At 44.2% G+C, this 22,500-nt stretch overlaps 2 protein-coding genes across 5 annotated transcripts in view; both read right to left on the reverse strand.

Moving 5' to 3' along the window:
* ak5l (adenylate kinase 5, like) overlaps window positions 1-13,852 on the reverse strand; it is a 15,807-nt gene extending 1,955 nt beyond the window's left edge. Inside the window, exons 1-6 of the mRNA XM_063195317.1 lie at window positions 13,710-13,852; window positions 6,336-6,522; window positions 5,191-5,394; window positions 4,253-4,425; window positions 3,196-3,309; window positions 1,101-1,292 (exon numbers count right to left, since the gene is read on the reverse strand). Of these exons, the coding sequence (XP_063051387.1) occupies window positions 1,101-1,292; window positions 3,196-3,309; window positions 4,253-4,425; window positions 5,191-5,394; window positions 6,336-6,522; window positions 13,710-13,769 (930 nt within the window). The 5' untranslated portion in view covers window positions 13,770-13,852. The remainder of the gene's footprint in view (window positions 1-1,100; window positions 1,293-3,195; window positions 3,310-4,252; window positions 4,426-5,190; window positions 5,395-6,335; window positions 6,523-13,709) is intronic.
* A 195-nt stretch (window positions 13,853-14,047) lies between these two features.
* The window catches only part of gpsm1a (G protein signaling modulator 1a), a 15,442-nt gene continuing 6,989 nt past the window's right edge, over window positions 14,048-22,500 (reverse strand). For all 4 annotated transcript variants that reach the window (XM_063195321.1, XM_063195320.1, XM_063195323.1 and 1 more), the window contains one exon: window positions 14,048-16,469. In XM_063195321.1, the coding sequence (XP_063051391.1) occupies window positions 16,239-16,469 (231 nt within the window). In that variant the 3' untranslated portion in view covers window positions 14,048-16,238. The remainder of the gene's footprint in view (window positions 16,470-22,500) is intronic.

Here is a 22,500-nt window from a genome sequence, read left to right on the forward strand (position 1 = left end):
AAGTCAACAGATAGTGCTGTACACCTGACCATGTTCTCTTGTCCGACTGTGACTGTGCCCTGTGTGATCCCACGGCACCTCTGCCCTTCTCCAAATGTCAATGATATGCAGCATTGCGCGATTCACTGGGACGAGGCACTGAAAGACTGCATAAAAACAAAGCTAAATACCGGTACATATGCTGCATAAATGCAAATGTCCTACGCATTAGTGAAAAAATCCCTCTCTACCATCTATGACCTTACCTGCCCAATGAAACCCAATGATCCCAGAATTGAGATGATGTCCTACTCTGGGTACAGCGATGACAATAAGTCAGCGGGTGATGCAAAGTGTTAAGTGACGCAAAGTGACATAAAGGTGCACATTATGACATTAACATGTGCCATAAAGATTAAGGAAAGTAACACAAAAAGTTTTGTAATAATATTTCTTATAGCCGAATTAAGAAAATCTTGAAAAAGTCAAATCAAGTCAAATGTACTCTAGTCTACGCCCCTTCCCTGTTCTAAAGCCAGAGCAAAAGCCAAGTCCTATTGTGGCTTTGGCTAGTGTTAAAAGGTCCACTACGCATCTTTAGGCCCTTCTCCACTGCCCGGTTTCTACCTGGTACAGCTTGAAACAGCACAACTCAGCCGCCGTTTATTCCATTTCGATTCGTCACCTACGGTACGGCAAAGCTCGAAAACCAGCTCTCATTTTTTCGGCCAGCTGAATGGAGCTGAGCGGGTATGTCACTGCTGCCTACTACCCAGAATGCCGTGCCTCAGCTCACCCTCACCGGTGAATGGCGGTCATGATTGTAATCTCGCAGTGTTTTGGGACACTCAATTGAAGGCTTATTTCTCAAAAATACTCACAAAAGGTTCACCATATAACTTGAACAAGTGTTATTAGTGATGGGCAACATGGACTCAGAAGTTACAATCCGGTGCCACATATTCTGAATGACTGGTTTTACCCGTCCAATTCAACCAGGTGATTGCCGTAATTGGACAGGTAAAACCAGGTCATGTAGGATATATGGCACTGGATGGTACTGGACGTCTGACTCCATGTTGCCTATCACTGAGTGTAAATAGAGTGTAATGTAATCTCACCCGGACGATGAGGCCCCTCTCCTGGTAGTATTTGGCGATGAGCGTGATGTTGTGCTTGAAGGTCTCCAGGCGTTTCTCGATGGCGTGGGCGTTGTCGTCGGGGCGACCCTGTTGGGCAGCCCGCCTCTCCAGACGCTGTCGCAGCTGCTGATTGGAGCAGGCCAGCAGGATCACCAGATCAGGGGAGCCAATCTGAACAGCGCATGGGTTGATTGCTTGTGAGAAAACATGCAGGAAGGAAACAAAGCATCCTACAATTTTCCCTACTTTCCTCCAACAGGAAAATCATCTCCGGCCTCCAGGAAGTCATTAGTCATAGTTGCAAGAGCTGAATATGGATGTAATGTAGTGCTGACTGCCTTCTTGTTGACACTGGCTGAGGAAGACTGTTGCCAGAACTCTGGTGTGGGTGAATTCCAATATGCGACCTTGCGTCCTACACTTGGGCTTGTGGCCTCACGTTTTGCTGATGCCCCGCCTCCGTGGAGAAAACAATTAAGCGTTCCCGCTGTCAGCCTAGCCAAAACAATTTTTGGGGGACTATTCATCATTTACCATCCTGTTTGAAAATGAGAAAATGACCTTACAATTCAGCTTTTGCGAGATATTGAAATATAATGGGGTTGTCAGTGATGTCATCACAACATATTGCTTCCCGGTACGAGGCCACAAGCGTGAGTGGAGGACGCAAGGTTGCATATTGGAATGTACCCTGTGCTATAAAATATGACAATGTGGACATTGCTATCATGGAGCTCTATTGAGCCAACCATTGATCATACTACAGTATATCCCTACAGGCTGACACACAGGCAGGGTGCATGGGTATTTCTCAGCAGCCACTTTCTTTCTTGACAGCAAGATATTACAAAACACTGGAGGGAGGAGGAAAATCAATTTTAGATTAGATGAGTGAACTCAAGACTATACTGCTGGTGCTTAGCACCGACTGGCTACTCACTGTCTGGAGCTAGAGTGTTATTATTTCTATTCAAATCCTCACCAAATCCTCTAGCTCATGAAGGCACAGCATTATATTGCACTCAGATGAGTGGTTTATCCAATGCATCTTACAGGTATTTAGGTACAGAATATTGATTATTTTCTTCTTCATTTCAGCCAGGTTCCAATATAGGCACCCATATGAGCTAGCCTGGGAAAACCCATGCTGCTTTGCGCAATCATTCCGATCCGAAAGACAGTATGGATTCTATCCCTCAGCGAGGGCACTAGATCTTGGGTGCCAATCAGAGAGTGGGGAGGAGTGGAAAGGCGGCGGACAATTGGAAGCTTTCCGTTTGTTTCAATACAACTGACGCGATTGGCTACATATTGGCTACGTATACGGCCAATAAACAGCCATTAATTAGTGTGCGGGAGTTTCAAATTCAAACTTGCAACCCTCTGACCCCATCACTATATCCCTGACCATTAGACAATAGCTGCTAGCAAAATTGCACACCTGAGACAGTGTCCGATTTCTGCTATGTACATTATGTTGTAATACGATACCCCTTACTCTCCGAAAATGCATAGCTTTTGTATTCAGCTACATTTCTACTCTGCTCCCAAAGTCCTTGTGTTTTGGTTTAAGGCTTAATATATGGTTTATTCTGTTCTAGTTAAACAGATTTAAAGGCACTCTTCATTGGTGTTTTTCGTCCCTTTTGTCCCTATTCTCTTTAATGACTCTGGGTCCCTTGGGCCTGGTCCTGCCTCCTGCACCTTCAAATACATCCAAGAGAAACAGTGTTGCTAGATGTACGATAATTATTGTGTTTGTACCATCATTTTGTCCATTTTGTCCTCTGTTCGATCAAAGAAAAATGATGTACGATAATTTCAGAGTTGTCATTCAGTTCATGTAGATGCCTTGAAACAACAATTTGGGTCTTTTACGATCATTTCCACCCAAAAAGCCCCCCATAATTTTGAGGTTTTGGTAGGATAATTCAGTATTTTTCATCTGGCAACACTGAAGAGAGACCACTGGCATCTGTTCAGAAAGGAAGTAACAGTGTCACTGTGGTGTGGTGTCACTCATGTTTGGCTGTATGGACTGAGTGGAGAGAGGTGATTGCATCTGGTACAGCACCTGCTCCTCGAAGGTGAATGCTTGAGCGATTTCGCGTGGGAAGCCGTCTACAATGAAGCCATTGGAGTCCTGCTTCTTCATGAATTGGTGCTTCAGCTCCTCAATGGTGGTCTCCTTTAGCACCCACACAAAATGGAAGAGCATAACACGTTATCTCTCTTTGCAGTGAATCTATGTTTTCTGATGGTGATTGTGTTTGTAGGACTATAGCTGCCAGTCTATGAAGTAGATCTCAAAACGTTGATTACCCATTTTTCTATCAAAGAAAAGGGCTTATGTATACATGGTGACCATGTCAAATGCTGTATTGTGTAGTGGCCAAATCAAAGGTTACTATGAATGACTATAGTCACCACTCTACTTTTATTGCCATCACTCTCCCTTATTTAAATGAACAGTCCACCATTTTTTTTTTTTTTTCCACATATTTGCAGTATTTCCGAGCATTATTCATGAATGTGCATATTATTTTTGTCTATGTTTTTGCATTGCCTAGTTTAGCAGTATAGACAAATTAAGCATAGCAATGCAAGTCTATGGGAGCATACAAAACACCATAAAATGTACTTATAAACTATTTTAAAATGAATTTTAAATTCACTTAAGTGCAAAACAACTATTTAATCCCGTCCTGAGATCACTTGTGGCTTGATGCTAATGTTCCCATTTACTTCCAGCGATTATGCTAAGCTATGCTAATAATTCTGATCCAATAAATCTAAGTACTGAAAACACTAAGAAGAAAATGATACACACATTCATGAATAATGCTTGGAAATACTGCAAATATGTGAAAATCAAACATGGATGAACTGTTCCTTTAACAATAAAACCAACTTGACTTGTCTTGTCTAGTCTTGACTTGACTTGACTTGACAACTGAATTATAGTCACAATATGAAACACAGAGAACAACAAGCAGCTCAGGAATCCATGCATGTTGTTCTAGATTTGCTCTCCTGTTGTTCTAGATTTGCTATCCTGTTGTTCTAGATTTGCTCTCCTGCTATTCTAGATTTGCTCTCCTGTTGTTCTAGATTTGCTCTCCTGTCCTCACCTGAGGCGCTAGTTCCCCATTGGCTATGATCTGTGCGATGAGCTCCCACTTCCTGTCCGTAGTGGCGTGGTGCAGCAGCTGGTTCCTGAGGATCTCACCCACCGACACGCACTCGAAGCCGTAATGAGTTGCCATCTTGAGGGTCTGGGTGCCCTTGCCACTGCCAGGACCACCTGGTGGGAGTAGATACAAGTCAAGTCAAGTCAAGTCCGTTTTATTTTTATAGCACATTTACTACGTTGAACTTCGGCTTTTTTTCGCACACCTCAGCTGGCAGGTGCGTCGGAGATGGCACCATGGGTCACTCAGCAATAGTTCAAAAAAACTCCCGCACACTGACCATTTCGCTGTTCTTTCTTTAATAAACGACGTTTCGGTGCTAGACCTTCATCAGGCAGGAGATTGCCTGATGAAGGTCTAGCACCGAAACGTCGTTTATTAAAGAAAGAACAGCGAAATGGTCAGTGTGCGGGAGTTTTTTTGAACTATAGCACATTTACTGACAGCTGAGCTGCACCAAAGTGCTCCTCTTCTTCATTACATATGCTAAAATCACTATGAGTTTAGAAGGAAAAAAGAAACAGATAGTATGCAAAATGCAAACATTATAACAAGAAAATCCAACGTGAGCTAAAAGGGCAAAGAGAGAAAAGGGATATAATGTGGTCCTGCTATTTTATTCATAATAGTCTATGCCATGCCTGCATATACTATAGTATGGTAAAAAGCTGGTTGGTTGTACAGTATAAGGCCGGTGGATTTTGTCTTCAACTTGGACATTGATGCAGGGATAATAATAGCCTCACTTTATAAATTCAATTGGGACACAACATTAAAAAAAACATTTACCAGATTTAAAAACTGCTTATTTAAATTTCCTACAATTCCGCATAATCTTTGATCCAATCCTGTCGTCTGTTGATAATACTTTAGCTTACCGATGACGAAAATGATGTGTGGCCGCGGCTTGGTGGGGTCGAACAAATCGTACTCCTGAATGAGGCCCGAAGACTCGGTCATGTCCGAGTCGCTCTCGATGGAGAACTGGGCCTGGATGGGTGGCAGGCGCTCATACCGGCGATATGGACCGGGACCCGGACCTGTCATCTGGCCTGGACCCGGCCCGGGACCACTGGCACCCTCTGAGGAAAACAGGTCATGTTAACCCTTTGTTACAACCTTACTGTCACCAAAATGTTAATGGCTATGTCTTAATTTGTTACTTAAAGTGATACTGTCCCATTTTTGGAAATAAGTTTATTTTACACCCCCCCCCCCCCCCCCTGCTGGTCTCATAGGATTCAATGTTAACTGCCAGCTTGGAGGTAAAAGTTACACTGCCATGCCCGGAGAACGGTTGAAAGAATAGAACGGTAAAACCCTATTATTTAGCTCCAGGGGAGGTGTAAAATAAGCTTATTTCCAAAAATGGGACAGTATCACTTTAAGGCTCTTGGTACTGTCATAGCAATGTTGTTATGATGTAGTTGAATATTTTCAGCAAACAGTGAATAGGCTACTTCACGTCTTTTATCATTCAAGTGGTGCCATGTTGCAAAGAAAAAAAATCAATTTCAAGTAAGTCAATGCATGGTTGAGTGTTACTAGTGCTAAAGAGAGAGGGTTTAACGTTGAATATATCAGCAGTCATGATCAAATGAAATTCATGTTCACGATACGCATCATCTCATGTTTCTAAATGTTTCATGCCAGCCAGACAAATTCAGATAAAGGGTTGCTAATGCACAATGTTGTAAAAGAGGTATTTTCCGCTCACCTGTTCATCAACTTACTCCTCTTTTCCTCTGCCGGTTTTCTGGTATGCCTACAGCTCGACAAAGCGTGACTCGGTCGCCACTTTTTGCTTTTCGATTGGGCACGAAACAACTCAATTGAAGAGCAATAAGTGGCGGCCAAGTCACACTGTGTCGAGATGTAGGCCAACCAGAAAACCAGCAGCGGAAAAGAGGAGTAAGTATGCACATCTCACCTCTCTGAGGTCAGGTGCATGGCAAAAAAATGGACAGTGAAAGTAAAGTAACATTTCAGTGTGCAGACTTCCACTTTCTCTCTCTGTACTCACCGAGTTTCCCTGCAGCCTTCTTGGCCTGCGGGGCCGCGATGGGCGGCAGCGGGCGGCGGTCTGGCGTGATGAAGGTGTCCCAGGCCACGCCCTCGGCCCCGCCCAGCTCCCTCGTCTTCTGGATGCAGCTCTCCAGGAAGAGCAGAGGGTCCTCTGGCCGGTGGAACATCAGGCCTGTCAGCATGCTCTACGACACAGCAATGATTACAGCCATAAATATGGTGAATTCAGGTAAATTGGCCCACTTTGGGGCATTCACTTACAGTATATGCAAAAACGTGGCTCAATTTACATGAATTCACCTACAATAGGAAGTGAGGGACCGAAGATGCAATACGGTACATGTACACGGTACAATACGGTACATGTGTTGTAATGTGAGTGTTTCATTGTTTTCATTCAGTTCTGCTAGACCTACTAAGAGGTCCTGTGAGTCCAGTAAATAATATATAGGAAAGCATAAGGCGATGGCAGTGTTTTGACACAAGTGAAGTTATGTGCAATAAAAGAGTGAAGTCTGTTCATTATATCTATTTTTTTTACACCATAAGATACCTATATTTTACAACATAAGAGATAATTCTGTTTTTACCATGACAAAAGGGTATTGTTTGACCAAGTGTAGCAGAGTGGTTATACCTAAAATCCTGGTTAGTGGTTACAGCTAGCCTAGAAATCTAGACGCCCCTAGAGGCCCTAAAACCAGGGAAGATAATGAAGCTAAACTAGCAGTTTCAAAAGGATGCGTAATACGGAAGTACAAATCACATCTCTGTAATGATGTACAAACTGTAATTGAGCTTGCCCAAAGTCCTTGATATGTGATGGGGAAGGAAAGGGGAGAGAGATTGTAGTAGGTTTCCTCACCTCAACTTCATACCAATAAGCTCAACACTGTCACCAAAAAGATCTTATCCAGGTCCTCACAGTTTACAAATTCATTCCCTTTTTGAAGCTACATTTCCCCCCAAAGTGTCATACTGTAGGGTTATAATGTGAGATAGATCTTCTTATCCACTTGAGAAAATATTAAATGAAATCCTGCAGTACTTTGACAGTGGAAGAACAGAAGTTTATAGAGTTTGTGAAGTAAAACATTTTTCATATGCTTCATCACAGTCTGGCACGACTTTGCATATGGTTACGTGAGTAGCGTGGGGGGTGTTTTCCTACGCGATTGGTGGGTTTCAGAACCCCAGGGAGGGGAAAGTCTGAGAGTGAAACAGATCGGTTTCATAGACAAATTTGTTTGCTTTCATCAGCACAGCTGTTCCTGGCTTAAGAGAATGCTCGATGAGTATGTGATAAGGCAAACGAAGCAAGGCACAACTAATGCCGAAGTTCTGTGAAATCACAAGACAATCTTGAGTGCATTTCAGGTAATCCTGCAAACACACATACACACACACACACGCATGCACGCACACGCGCTCTCTCTCTCTCTCTCTCTCTCTCTCTCTCTCTCTCTCTCTCTCTCTTTCTTTCTCTCTCTCTCTCTCTCTCACACACACACACACACACACACACACACACACACACACACACACACACACACACACACACACACACACACACACACACACACACACACACACACACACACACACACGTGTGTGTGTGTGTGAGCGCAGCCGCACCAAAGACCTAAGGGGGATGTGGTAACACCGCATTTGATGAAAAGCAAATATCCTGCTGTGGAGTGGATGAAAGGAAGACTCCCTTTCACAGAAACCACAACAGTGCAAAGCAGAGCCAGTTGAGCGAAATGGATCAAGTGATGTCTTGGATGTTCCACAATGGAGGCCGAAAACGTGGCATTTCTGTAATGGAAAATCAAGGTTAAAGGAGAAAGCCAAACAAACAAGGGCCTGCCTGCATACACCTTTTTGATAAAGCATTCTCATGTTCAGTCTGGCTATATTTAGGCTATGATGCTTGCCTTGCTAATTCTTCCATTTTAAATAATTTTTTTCTGTGTACAAACCCTGTTTCTCTGTCCCTTTGCCCCCTTAGGGCTTTTCCATTGTTGAAGTTGACCAAACAAGGCTATAATTTTTGTCCTTTCATCAATATGTCTTGTGAAATGTGGAGTATAGTCTCATTATAAGGCTCATCTGCAATTGTTAGATGCTGGAATTGATCTGTGTAACAACATTCAAATAAAATGGGCTAGAAATCCATAGATTGTACTGTACATAGTGTATGTATACGGTAAACCTGTCTACACACCAAATGTAGCAAAAAAGGGTAAATATCACTACTGATTAGGTAGGGTAAAAGATACCATCAGAGTGAGCCATGCCAATAGAAGGAATCGCAGACTAGCTCTGGATGATATTCGAGCAGAAATGCAATGGTACAGGTTTGTAACCTGAAGCTACACTTGACCGACCGGCATATCCAAATAAGCCCTTTTTACCGTGATGTCAAACAAGTTCCATTTTGAAGCAATGCAGGACAAACATGAAGAACTTATTTTAGGCAGAAAACACTGTACATCTGTATACTGTATATAGCAATGCCACTGCATGTACAGTATATCATGAAAGTGAATACACCCCTCACAGTTTTGCAGATTTTTGAGTATATCTTTTCATAGGAATGCATTACAGAAATTTCACTTTGACACAATGATTAGTGACCTTTTAACAACATATTTAACCGCTTAAATTTCTTGTTCACTCAGAAAAAAAACAAAATACTGCCATTAATGTTTGAACATTTTCAAGAAATTTAAGCGGTTAAATATGTTGTTAAAAGGTCACTAATCATTGTGTCAAAGTGAAATTTCTGTAATGCTTTCCTATGAAAAGATATACTCACAAATCTGCAAACCTGTGAGGGTTGTATTCACTTTCGTGATATACTGTAACTTAATCAGTTTTGATAGCACTGAAACATTCAGCATTCGATTGTGTCTGACGTCATGTGAATAGGGACTACGTGTACTTCTGTGTTAATGCAGGAGTGACCAATCGAGCAAGGCCAGCCTCAGTCTGTGACCTCTGAGGCTGAGGCTATGAAGGTTTAGCTTGAGCGTCGTCGCAGCAATAATGGACTGGCTCAGTCAGTCAAGGACAGAAATAATAATTGCAAATGACTGCTCTTTTCCCTTTGAAAGCGTGTGATGTGTTGGCTATGCTGAGCTGAGCCATTCATATTGAGAGGTAAGCTGGGCCTGCTTCTGTATTGCCGCCACCAGGGAAGCCGACAAGGGGGGACAAAGGGGTCACTTGTACCGGGCCCAGGGAGAGAGGGGGCCCAGAATTGGATCCTCATGACATTGTATGTATTGGGATTAGGGCCCCTTCATGTGTCTGTGTCCAGAGGCCAGTCAAAGCTGTCAACAGCCCTGGCCGCCACTGCGGTCTTTATTGTTGGTTGTGTTGCTGTTGCTTGCTGTCACTGATGGATCCCAGGGTCTGCCTAACGAAGCAACATCTTGACAGGACTAACGGAGGCTGGAGGGCTGGGCTGTGGTGTAGTGTGGTGTTGGGAATGTGTGTGTGTGTGTGATGATGTTGTTGAGGGGATATGGGGGGGGGCACATTTACATGTCAATCCACACAGGGGAAAACCGCAAACCGCTCCCTGGTACACATCAGAGCTGCACAGCCTCGCCCCTCGATAAAAGACTGCTTCCCGAAAATGATGGGAAGCAAGCTTGCGAGAGAGAGAGAGAGAGAGAGAGAGAGAGAGAGAGAGAGAGAGAGAGAGAGAGAGGTGGGAGAGAGGTTGGGAGGGGGGTTGCAGTTGAGAACCTAGATCTAAACTGCCTCACAACAATAATCGACAACACAACAGGGAGAATGGTTAATTCTAATGAACTCAATGACAACGTCACACGTCCTAACAACAACAAAAAGAACAAAGCTCCGCACCAAGGCTAGTGATTTATCACAAGATGACAGCTGACATATCTTTACAAAAGAGTGCATACATCCACAGTTAGCAGCGGTTCTGCCCATCTGGGGGCCCTAGGCAAGATATAGACATGGGGCACTCTTGCTGTATTTTTTGCTGGTATTTACAAGGGTTGTAAATAATAATCGAAATGTATCGATATATCGCGATATAATCTGACGATTGAATCGAATCGCATTGTATCGTGGGGCAATAAACAAATTGCTGGCCCCTGTCCAATGCCCTAGCTCCAGAACATAATAGAAGTGGAAAAGTAATTAGGAAAAAAGTCGAATCGTATTGTATCTCAAGTATCGAAGATAGTCAAATCGCATGGTCATGGAGGCTGTGATTTACACCCCTAGTATTTACCAGGGCTTTGTTCAAGGAACGAAAACGAAAACCGGGAACTTTTTGTATTTTACAGGGAACACAAACGAAACCGGAAACGTTATTATTTTTTATGTTCTGGAACGGGAACACTTATTTAAAAATGATGGTAACCGGTTAATACTGGTTAATACCGTTCCTCAAACTAAAAAAAGGGGGGCCTCTAGAGGGCATGTTTGGATGGGGCCCTTGGCAATGACCTACGTTGTCTGCCTATTGGTAAAACCGACTCTGTTCACAGTGATTCAGGTACAATTTCAAAAAGACTTGAGCACCCTGAGTAAATGGCCGCCTCAAGCTCATGAACTCGTGATATAATCAGTGTTCGCTTCTGAAGTACTCCATGTCTATAAGTGCTGCCAGCAATTACCTCAGCTATCGAGTTACCAGGATACTACATAAGACATAGGAAGCTTCTTTTTTTCAGCTATCGAGTTACCAGGATGCTACATAAGACATGGGAAGCTTCTTTTTTTCAGCTATCGAGTTACCAGGATGCTACATAAGACATGGGAAGCTAAAATACAGATGCACATTGCATCTAGATTGTTGTACTGTACATGTACAGTACTAAGTAACTAGTGAATAGGCCTACATTGGAGCGGCATTGACTCTTAATCTCTAGCAATTAGGGATGGAACAATAGGCCTACTAAATTTGACCAGATTCTGTCAAATTAAGATAGGACAAACTTGAGAATTTTTGGACAGTTTGCAATTGTTCTCAAATGTGGCAGTCCACCGTCCACCATTTTTGATTAAAAACCGGGGAAATGCTGGTTCTCACGCAAATGGTTGTTACCACGAAGTTGGGCGAAAATGCACAAGGGTCTGCATGAGAACCAGGCTAGGGAAATGGGTTTACTTTGGGCACTTGCTATGCCACTCTTGGCAATGAAAAGTGGTGAGATGTTCTTAGACCCTGTTTATGTAATAATACTTGAAAAATCACCAAAAATAAATACATTTTCCAAATTTGGCCTGTACCTTAGACTTACAATTCACCAATTTAGATTCATCTTGCCAGATTCGGTTACAGTAGAGATAAGCAGGGGTTCAGAGCGGGGTCATTGGTTGTCTCCAATGATACAGTACTTATAGTGAGTCATGGGTTGTTTCTGATCACAACAGACCACAGGACAGACCAGAGGAAAACAAAACATCCCATTTGTTGTCCATTATCGACGGGCAAGCTGAGTCCTCCTCCTTCCCAGAACTGTCAGCTTCCTGATTCCACAGCGACACATGCATCAGTTATCTCTGGGATCGTGCATTTGTGGAGCGCAGCTTCTGTGTGGCCACTTGGCCGTACTGACAACAGACTATACCATGGGGAAAAGGCTGACAGAGGAGTTCAAATATCAACACGCCCGTACCATGGCAAAGCATGAAGGGGGGAAAAAATGCACATCATTCAGAAAGTCTTCTTGTATGCTCCATGTTGTCTGGAGGAAAGCACTGTTTATAAGACTCTTATGTGTTCTTGTCTAAAAATAGGATGTATTTATTCGGCTTGTTCGGGCATTGCTTATGAGACGGGAGCTCAGCTGTGACACAAGAGCTTTTCCGAGGAGAAGCCAGGCCCTAAATGCACTTTATTAAAAGAGAGTGCCCACAATTTCATTTGAATCCCTGCCAGGCCAGTGACAGCAGCAGAGTGCTCTTCTTCGCAGACTCCAACACAGACTTCATTTGCCGTTTAAAGCAGAGTAACCGTGTTTGACATCAGAGGAGAAGTGAAGCAAATCCATCATTTTTGGCAGTAACTTGATTGTCCGTCTGTCCGTCTATCTGTCTTGATTCTCTCTCTCTCTCCCTCCCTCTCTCTCTTTCTCTCTCTCTCTCTCTCTCTCTCTCTCTCTCTCTCTCTCTCACACACACACACAGAGAGAGAGAGAGAGAGAGAGAGAGAGAGAGAGAGAGAGAGAGAGAGAGAGATGCAATGTGGTGTGGTGTGGCCAGAACCATTAGAGAATGAACACTACATCTAAAAGTGGCAATTACTGTAACAGAGAGAGAGAGAGAGAGAGAGAGAGAGAGAGAGAGAGAGAGAGAGAGAGAGAGAGAGAGAGAGAGAGAGATTCATGGGCAAACTATACAACTAAACTGATTTAAAAAAAACTTTAAACAAAACCTACAAACTGTGCACAAGCCCAAGTGCATAGTGACTCAAAACAAGACACCATAATGTTCTCATAATAAAAAGCTTTTCTACATCAGACACTGATATTGTCTCTGACGGATCATAGCAAAAGGAAACTCTGTTGCCTAGGTGACAGGCACAGCGCATCATGTACTGTATCCTACTTCAACTGAAACTTCAACTGCAGCATCGAACTCAAAGAGGCCACTTCACTCGTTCGGTCAGTCTTATTGATGCTGCTGCCAGAAGACATTTGCCTTGGGGCGTTTAGTGCTTCAACGGCAAGCAGTTAACTATCCATAAGCATGTCGCTCCTTGGTCCAGAAATCGACACAACCTACTCGGCCACTACAGTCAGAAAAAGGTGAAAGGAAAAGGATCATTTTCCATTTTCCTCTGGCGTTTTCTCAGAGACACTAAACAGGTGTTATTAGCCGTGTTCATTTACGGAGTGGGTTTAACCCCTGACTGACATCCAGCACTGCTTATTTTTTGGCGGGGAGAAAGTTGGCACTCGTGGGTAAACTTGAGGTGTGCACTCCCCAATGCAATCACGGCAGCCTGCACGAGGGTCACCATAGTGACAACTTGAAGTATCTCATTTCCAAAGCAATTATCGGGGCTCGAGCGATACGGACACTTGCCTGTTGCTGCTGCATGTTAATCAAACGCTCATCAGATTGGATAAGCTCTCCGAATTCATGCCATACCAATCAAACAACAGTCCCCATAGATAAATAAAACGCCAAAGACAGCTGTCAACATGTTAATTAACGAGACACGTGTTCCATTAGGGACTTGTTTACTGTATGTGCGCCATCATTAAGTGTTCAGTATCCCTCAACCCCTTTCCATTTTGTTTTCTGGCGACTGCGTAATGGTCACGACTTGAATGCGCCCTAGCAAAACTTCGAGACTGAAAGACCACATGAAGCCTACCTCAAACAGCTGGGGGATCTGTCGTTTGGAGAGATATTCCTTCGCATCGTTTGTGTTCATTTTGTCCGTTGTGGGGTTGGCAGTTCAGCAGCAGCGGGTCAGCTGTTTTCAGGATGCACAGGCACGGACGCACGCTCGGTGCATGGGCGCACGCAGCTTTGAGAGCGCGCTTTTCTCACTGTCTTCTTTCCTCTCGTACAGCTCACTCACACTCCCCCTGCCCTCCACAATATCCCCTCCCTGTTTTACGCTCTCATACCCGTTTGCAGAACTTACAGAATTACAGGTGTGGATATTGAGGAAAAAAACAGAAACAACCCAATGAAAACAAATTGCCTTAGACTTTATGTGTAGATTTCACTTTTTTCCAACAACACAAGATTGTAAAGGGACTGTAATACACCAGTCTTCATCATTCACTAGCCTGTTAATTACTGTTTACATCACAGATGGTACATTTTAATCATTGGTCTTCATTATTCATTAAAAATTTGATGCGCTCAAGTAAATACAACTGCGCAGAGGCGGTTTGTATGCGATGGGAGTGCGATGGTCCATCAGCCAGTACATCACTTTCATATTAATAATCATGAGCTGATCATGGACATATTTTTTTCTATCACTTTGCTTCACATTGAAAGAGAACATGGCTGACAGGTGTTCCCGAAAATGATCTGCCCACTTTCTGGGTTCACACAGTGGTTAATAATGTTATCTCTAAAACATCAGCAGGGAGGCGGGAGACCTTTTCGTGTCCACATTCGGGTCGAAGACAAACATAACATATGCAGAATATGACCTAATGACAAACACAAACACCCTTGCGGATTAAACATTGATACAGTTCATCTGTGTTGTCCAGTTCAGCCTATTAGCAGAGGCATGGTACATTGGGGCCCTAAGCAGAAATTCAAAATCTTGAATATTTGCAACAGATCGCCACTACTGCAGTTTAATGTCTTAGCTAAATCACCACTTGAAGGCTTGGGGGCTCCCAAGTGGCTGCCTGCCGCCTGGTGACAAGATACGCCTCTGCCTATTAGGACTGATCCCCAATCTAAAGAGCTACAAAGCCCCCTAAGCCAAGTATCTCCCTCTCCCTCGTTCTGCTCCTCTCCTCTCCTCCATCTCCCAATCCCTCTATTCTGTCATGTCCCCCTCCTCTCCTGTATACTTCCTACAACTGATGTTATCTCCTTTTTATCACTCTACTAGCCTGGTATACTACACCTTACTAGCAAAATGGGGTTTCTTGCCTGGCACGTTGGCCTGATTATCATCGATTTTCAAATCTCTTCGAGACTTGGTCTGACCAAGAGCATAACAATTAGCAGTTCCCAAACGGCATGGTTGACCCGCCTCCCTAGGTTTGCTACTGGTTGACTGGTGTCCGAAAAATTGGGTGGAGTTCCCAATTTTTCTGGAGATCAGAAACAGTATTTACATTGCTCTTGGCCTGACTAGAAGCAACGCCAAAGGTGTTGCGTCAGGGTGTGGCCTGGCTAGGTTGGTCTAGCCTCGCACCATAGGGGATAATCATAGCTGGACCATGAATCTGGACCTGGCTCTGTCCTCTAGATACAGTGTTTTGTCTTGTTTAGAATCAGTGTATAGCGAGTCATTGGGACGGGCTTGCGGGGGCTTCGCCTATGGTGCGAGCCCAGACTATACTGTATATTTCATAGTCTGGCTTGCCTCTATACTCATCTTCTATCTTCATCCCTTCCTTTTCTTTCCTTTCATCTCTCCTCCCCGTCCCCTCCTCTTCTCTTCTCTCCTGTTAGCTTTCTTTCCCTCCTCTTCTCTTCTCTCCTATCCTCTTCTCTCCCCTTCTCTTCTCTTCTCTAGTTCCATTGTTCCTCCCTCCCTCCCCCTCATTGTTCATCCTAGCGTTCCTAAGTGGAGGCGAGGAGGCAAGACACGGATAAGACGGATTTCCCTCCTTTGATCATCACAGCTCAGGAGTCAGGCCCATGGAGCTGTTGGCATGCTGTGCTGTGCTGTGCTGTGCAGTGCATGCTAGGGCCCTGGTGTGCTGGGCCGTGCTGGGTCCCCGTATTTGGAGCGGTGAGCTGTCCAGACGTCCGTCCATATCTGCATTCCAGCCGTGCAGGGCAGTCATGTGGGGGAGGGAGAGGAGCTGAGAGGTGTGTGTGTGGGTGTGCGGGTGCGTGTGCGTGTGTGTGTGTGTGTGTGTGTGTGTGTGTGTGTGTGTGTGTGTGTGTGTGTGTGTGTGTGTGTGAGTGTGTGTGTGTGCAGGGATGCCGCCAGAGAAATTTCGGGCCCCATGAAAGATTCGAATTTTGGCCCCCTGAAGGGCCACTATCCGTGCTGTCAGTGCTTGGGTCCTTAGAATCTGTAACACCTTTCCCCTCCTAGCGGCACCCGTGTGTGTGTGTGTGTGTGTGTGTGTGTGTGTGTGTGTGTGTGTGTGTGTGTGTGTGTGTGTGTGTGTGTGTGTGTGTGTGTGTGTGTGTGTGTGTGTGTGTGTGTGTGCGTGTGTGCGTGCACGCGCCCAGGCTCAGGGCTTTAGCTAGAGCCGGAGCCTGGTCGTGAAGAAGGCTTATGGTCGTGCTCGTGCTCGTGGTCATGGTCTGCTCCTTCCATGCCGTCGTAGAAGGAGACACGCTGCTCGTCCATGCGCTTGGCCTGCACCCTCTGGATCAGGCTGAAGAAGGCCTCGTCAGCCTCCGACGTCCCTGCAGCCCCAGCGGACATGCACTCTGGCAGGGAGCAGCGCTGGTCATTGAGCCTGCAGGACTGTGGCAGGGGGTGGAGGATGGGCAACGGGTTGGGTGAGTGGGGTAAGGTCGTGGGTGGGTGAGGGAAAGGATGGAGAAATCATGAAGAAGGGTTCAAAAAGATGGGAGGAAACAGTGTGTTGGAGGATGGCAGGAATAGAACAGAAAGTAACAGAAGAAGAAACGACAAAGATGAGTTGGAAAATGTGAGGGAAGAGGTGAACGGGAATGAAAAAAGGTAGAGAAAAACGATGAGAGGAAAAATGGTAAGGAGGAATAGAAAGGTTAATGGGATAAAATAGAAGAGTGGAACAATGCGAAGGAGGGAGAGGTGAGCATGGAGACAAAAAAGGTAGAGAAAAACGATGAGAGGAAAAATCATAAGGGTGAAGGGAGAGAGAGAGAGAGAGAGAGAGAGAGAGAGAGAGAGAGAGAGAGAGAGAGAGAGAGAGAGAGAGAGAGAGAGATGGACAGGAAGACCAGAGAGAACAGTGGAATGAGTGGGTTGACGGAGGATGGGGTGGAGCGAATGACAACATAATGGATAAAGAGATGTTGAAAACAAGAAGTAAAGGGGAGGAAAACAAGGAATAACAAGGTGGGCAAGAGAAAAAGAAGAGATCGGTACGGGAGAGTTAATAGGTTGCAGAAAGTGTGAAGAGGAGCCAGAGAATTAACAGAGGGGGGGGGGGGGGGGGGGGGGAGAGAGAGACAGAGAGAAAACAGGAAAGAGGAGTAAAAATGTGATTCACTCTGCGGTCACCCTCATCAGTCTGTTTCCTGTGGCAACACACTTGCTTTTAAACATATCATGTTACTAATGTTGCCTGATTTGAATTTGCCATTGGAGGGAGAGGCAGAGAGAGAGAGAGAGAGAGAGAGAGAGAGAGAGAGAGAGAGAGAGAGAGAGAGAGAGAGAGAGAGAGAGAGAGAGAGAGAGAGAGCAAAAGAGAGCAAAAGAGAGCAAAAGAGAGAGAAATAGAGTCATTATCGCATCTCCTTCCGATGTTCCATAATTCAATGTTGTGGAGAAATGCAATAAACAAATAAAGGAAGCAAACAACCAAGACATTTTCCACACGGATGTCTATTTTGTGATATTTATTTGTACAGTGCAGCAAGACTAACGTTTCGACATGCGTCTTCATCAGAGTCTTCATTGGACTCTGATGAAGACGCATGTCGGAACGTTAGTCTTACTGCACTAGAAAAAAATAAATAAGACAAAAAAGATATCCGTGTGGCACCAGATTATTTTTCCATTGTATTTATGATTTAGTCCTGCTCTGGTTGCACCGGATTGTTAATTTAAAAGTGCGGAGTGCGTATCTCCTTTGTTTTACAAACAACACATTTTCCACCTTCTTGCCCTTGTGTCCCTTATATTAATCTAATTCTCATCTTATCCTCTGAGATGATCCGATCCACCAGCAGCAGGCTTTGAGGAATATTTATGAAGCTGACCTGATGCATCACCATCAGTCATGTCAGCTTGGGGGAGAAAATAACAGTGCAAAGCTTCTGCCAAAATGCACACAGGCCTGGAAGCAGACAGGGGGCAACAACGGGGTTAGTTGTCCTGGGCCCAAGGAGATGGGGGGGGTCCTAGAATCAGGTCTCCACAACATTGTAGGCTTATGTATTAAAGGGGGCCTTTCAGATGACTTTGTTCCGGGCCCAGGCAATACTGTCAGTCACTGGCCCTGGGCATGGGTAATAAGACTGCGTCTATCAGAGCCAAATACGGCCGTTCCATTGTTTCTCTCCTCCTTTGATTTACCGTAGAGGTGTGCTCACACTCTGCCGGCCAGTCAGTCTGCCGTGGAGCTCCGTCTCTGTAGTGTAAAACTATAGCAGGGAGACTCATTGGTTGATTGGTTGTTATGTATGAGGTCACTGAGGCCTGGATCTTGGTCATTTTTACAGTGAAAGAAAATGATTTATGCATTACATTACATTACATTGCCTTGCAATTGGCAGACGCTTTATAACCAAACCGTCAACTGGAGAAAAACATTACCATTATAAAAAAACAAATTGTAAATAAGTGCTTTGTCTCTCTGGCTGGCTGCCTCCATTTGTGAGAATATACGTACAGTACAATGAGTGCGGTTGCACGTGTGGATCATGGACCTAGACCAGGGGTGGGCAATTATTTTGGCCCAAGGGCCGCATTGGGTTTAGAAAGTTGACCAAAGGGCCGGATGTCGTAGGCAATGTCGTAGGCTATCCTGTCAGATACAGCATGACATACATGATACAACCCTTCAAAAGAAAGAAGTCTACCGCACACATTCTAGACTTTATGCTCGTTTTATTAGAGCGAACAGCGCGTTTCACCTCAGTGCGTCATCAGGCTCGCTCAGGTATGATAAAACGAGCATAAAGTCAAGAATGTGTGCGGTAGACTTCTTTCTTTTGAAGTATTGAACATTCCTGCATCTACCAGCACCTAGGAGCTGTGCATGGAACTTTGAACTGTTTAATAGGCCTATACGTACAACCCTTTAGCTTTTCTTGTGACCTTCATGCCTTGACCACACTTCACTGCAAAGTGAATTTTGCAGTGCTAATGTAACACTTACGTAGTCAAATGTAACATTCTTTGAGCTGGTCCTACAGTTTAAGAAGGCCTATTGAATTAGCACAGCAAAATTGAATGTGTGCCATTAGTTAATAACTAGAAAATGTTCATCACAACAAAATAAGGGTAGCAGATGCAGGTTATAATACAATTGCCTCAACACAGAGGTGAGAGGGCATGTTGGTATAAGTTATGTACCTGTGTTATTATTATGCTTGAAGAGGCATATTAGAAGACTAGTTGCACATGATCTTGGTCATTACAAGAATGTGCTGCCCCCTGGTGACTTGGTCCAGACATAACAACTAAAGTAGAGTTTCACCTTGACTCTGAGTCTAAAGAGTGGCAGTTACAGGTACAGTAGATCAGGGGTGGGCAATTATTTTGGCCGATGGGACACATTGAGTAAAGAATATTGACCAAAGGGCCAGATGTCGCCAGCAACTTGCCCTGTGTAAATAATAATAAATAGTGTACGTGTATGGTGACAACTTGTCAGCGTTGCCATTCCAGCACATTATATGGAAAGGTATTTAAATGTAGCCCATGTACTTGGCTAACTTTAAGTTCAGAAGACCCCTGTTTTAGGTAGCCATTTTAAGGCTCAGCGGGCTGCATGTGGCCCCCGTGCCTGAATTTGCCCGTCTCTGCAGTAGATCTTCAGGCCTGGTGTTTCAATTGGGTGGGAGCTCAGCTTTCCCTCCTTACCTTTCAATAGAGACAAAAGGAGCTGAATTCCCTCTAATTACAGTAATGCAATTCTATGTCATTGATAACTGAGTTTAAAGAAACTCCCGCACACTGACCATTTCGCTGTTCTTTCTTTAATAAACGACGTTTCGGTACTAGACCTTCATCAGGCAATCTCCTGATGAAGGTCTAGTACCGAAACGTCGTTTATTAAAGAAAGAACAGCGAAATGGTCAGTGTGCGGGAGTTTCTTTAAACTATTGCTGAGTGACCCATGGTGCCATCTCCGACGCACCTGCCAGCTGAGGTGTGCGAAAAAAGCCAAAGTTTATTGATAACTGAGTAAAAAAAAAGGTTCCCCTCCTCACAATATGGAATGGAATTGGTACAATAGGCCTATGGTTTTAAAATCACACGTTCAATTTTGAAGAAACAGTACAGTCTCAGTCGTCCATGGCTAATATATGTGCCCTTGAGCAAGCCATCTAATCCTAATGGTCCCTTGTACACAAACAGTCCCTGTCCCCGTCCCTGTCCTTAATTAACTGGAAGTTGCTGGCTGCTTGACTACAAAGCAAGCCTTTCACTAATTGCAAGCCAAACCTTTGATTAGTCTGTACCATCATGGTTACCTGACTCTTTTACAAGGTAGCACCTGATGAAGCACTCTAGTAGACTACATTACGCTGAAGTGCAGCTCAGCTCTGCACTTCAAACGCCACTAATCTGACTAAATTCTGCTTTGGCCAAAATGTTTTCAAAGTAACTTAATAAGTCTCTGGTTTTCAAGATGGTCAATTATTGGGATTCAGTGAGGACACTATAGAGCACTACCTACTCTCCATGCCGCCTATGTATCTACTGTACCATGGCTGAAAATCAGTTTGCTTCTGTTTTTCTTCCTAACCTCAGAGCGACTTGCATCTCAAGCCCCAATTAGTGGAATTCAGTGACGATGTGCACTGACAATGCCATTAGAGAAGCAGTGACGCAGGAGAAAAGTTTCTATTTATACTGACTGAATCAAAAGCTCGGAAGCAAGTGCCTGGTAAATCCTAACACGCATGTCTTAACACAACATTAAGACATTCTGATTTCAAGCTGCAGTACAGTAGCAGGCTGACAACTTGGGGACATAATTTGGCCCCTAGGGGGACAGTTTTCCCCCTCTGTGTTTAACTCATCTGAGGAGTGTATGCAGTGCCGCTGACAGCTTTGGCCGGGACCGGGACAAACTCGTCTCAAAGGGCCCCTCAGCCCAATACATACAATGTAATGAGGACCCAATTCTGGGCTATCTATCTCCGCTGGCCCGGGACCACTGTCCCCTTTGTCCCCCCCTGTCGGCACCCCTCAGTGTATACACACACACACACACACACACACACACACACACACACACACACACACACACACACACACACACACACACACACACACACACACACACACACACACACACACACACACACACTATAAAGCTGGAAGGATTTTTAAGTAGCTTGGAATGTACTTCCGGATATGGGCTTTTTAGAAGCTTACTTGCTCTAAATGGCTCAGGAGGGAAATCAACTGTAGCGAGTGATATAAAACACGATGCAATTACACCAGATTGTCATAGACTGCAATTACTGAAATGGTTTGTTGTGTGAGAATGTGGTATTGGTGCAGAAGTATGACTCTGTTGTGGAAAATGGGTGAACTGACCGCATTGCAGTCATTGCCAATCATTTCAGACATTGTGTGACAAAACCAGTGAAATTAAATAGCCGTTGAGTTAAATTCTAAAAAAGTAATGCTAAATAAATTGGATAAATATTGTTGATGTAATCCAATCCAGTTATGTGGATGGCTAGGGATTTTTGTAACAATTCCACAAGTGCATCATTATCTGTGGTTCACCATAGTCACTAGCAGTTTATTTTTTAGGCATATTTCACTTTGAGAGGTTTTACGGGTCCTGGAAGGGTCTACACCCCCTTGCCTACTATGTTCAAACTTACAAACACAATTACTTTCACTTGTCAGGCATGTAATTATTCCATTGACAGTTTAAATAGTATATTGAAAAAGCCTACATTATCAACATCACAACAGTATCCATCATAGTTGCGAATTTTGTACGATGCAAGACGGTCCTACTCTACATTTCTTCATGCATTTGAAAACACTGATATAGGCTTACCAGTAACATGTTGGATGGGGAGTGGGAAGAAACATTTTGCTTTACATCACTTTGCAATTATGCTTATCTGTCCCATATCACTTTGTTTGGCATGAAACACTACAGCGGAGCAAATCAAATCCTTCCTGTAGAGTCGTGTTTGACAGAGGTAGTGAAATGTAACACTTTAAGTCAATAGGAGTTTACTCATAGTGTGCAATAACAAAGAATCTACCGTCAGGTGCTTCACAGACCCAAATGTGAACTTGAACTTGATATCCCCTGAGGGTTTAGGGGGAAAGGTGTGTCTCTCTGCTCACTGTCTCATTCCCCTCTTTCTTTTCAGACCATGGCTAAAGCCACAAATACACCAAACGCGATTCCAGCCATAGAAGTAATTGACTTTGTATTGAGTTGCTGGCGACAGAAGAGACAAAAAATGATTTGGGCGACTAAAAGCGATTTGAGTGACTTGAGCGAGAGTTTGTAGCTGGACTTGAGCAACTATTATGCAAATGAGCTATGGTGCGGTTCAGCGACAGCTGCCACAGCCAATGGAAATGTCAGAATGCTTGCATTCTGCTTAATGGACATACTCTGTCACTTCTATTG

The sequence above is a fragment of the Engraulis encrasicolus genome, chromosome 3, assembly GCF_034702125.1.
Source record: "Engraulis encrasicolus isolate BLACKSEA-1 chromosome 3, IST_EnEncr_1.0, whole genome shotgun sequence".
Lineage (NCBI taxonomy): Eukaryota > Metazoa > Chordata > Actinopteri > Clupeiformes > Engraulidae > Engraulis > Engraulis encrasicolus.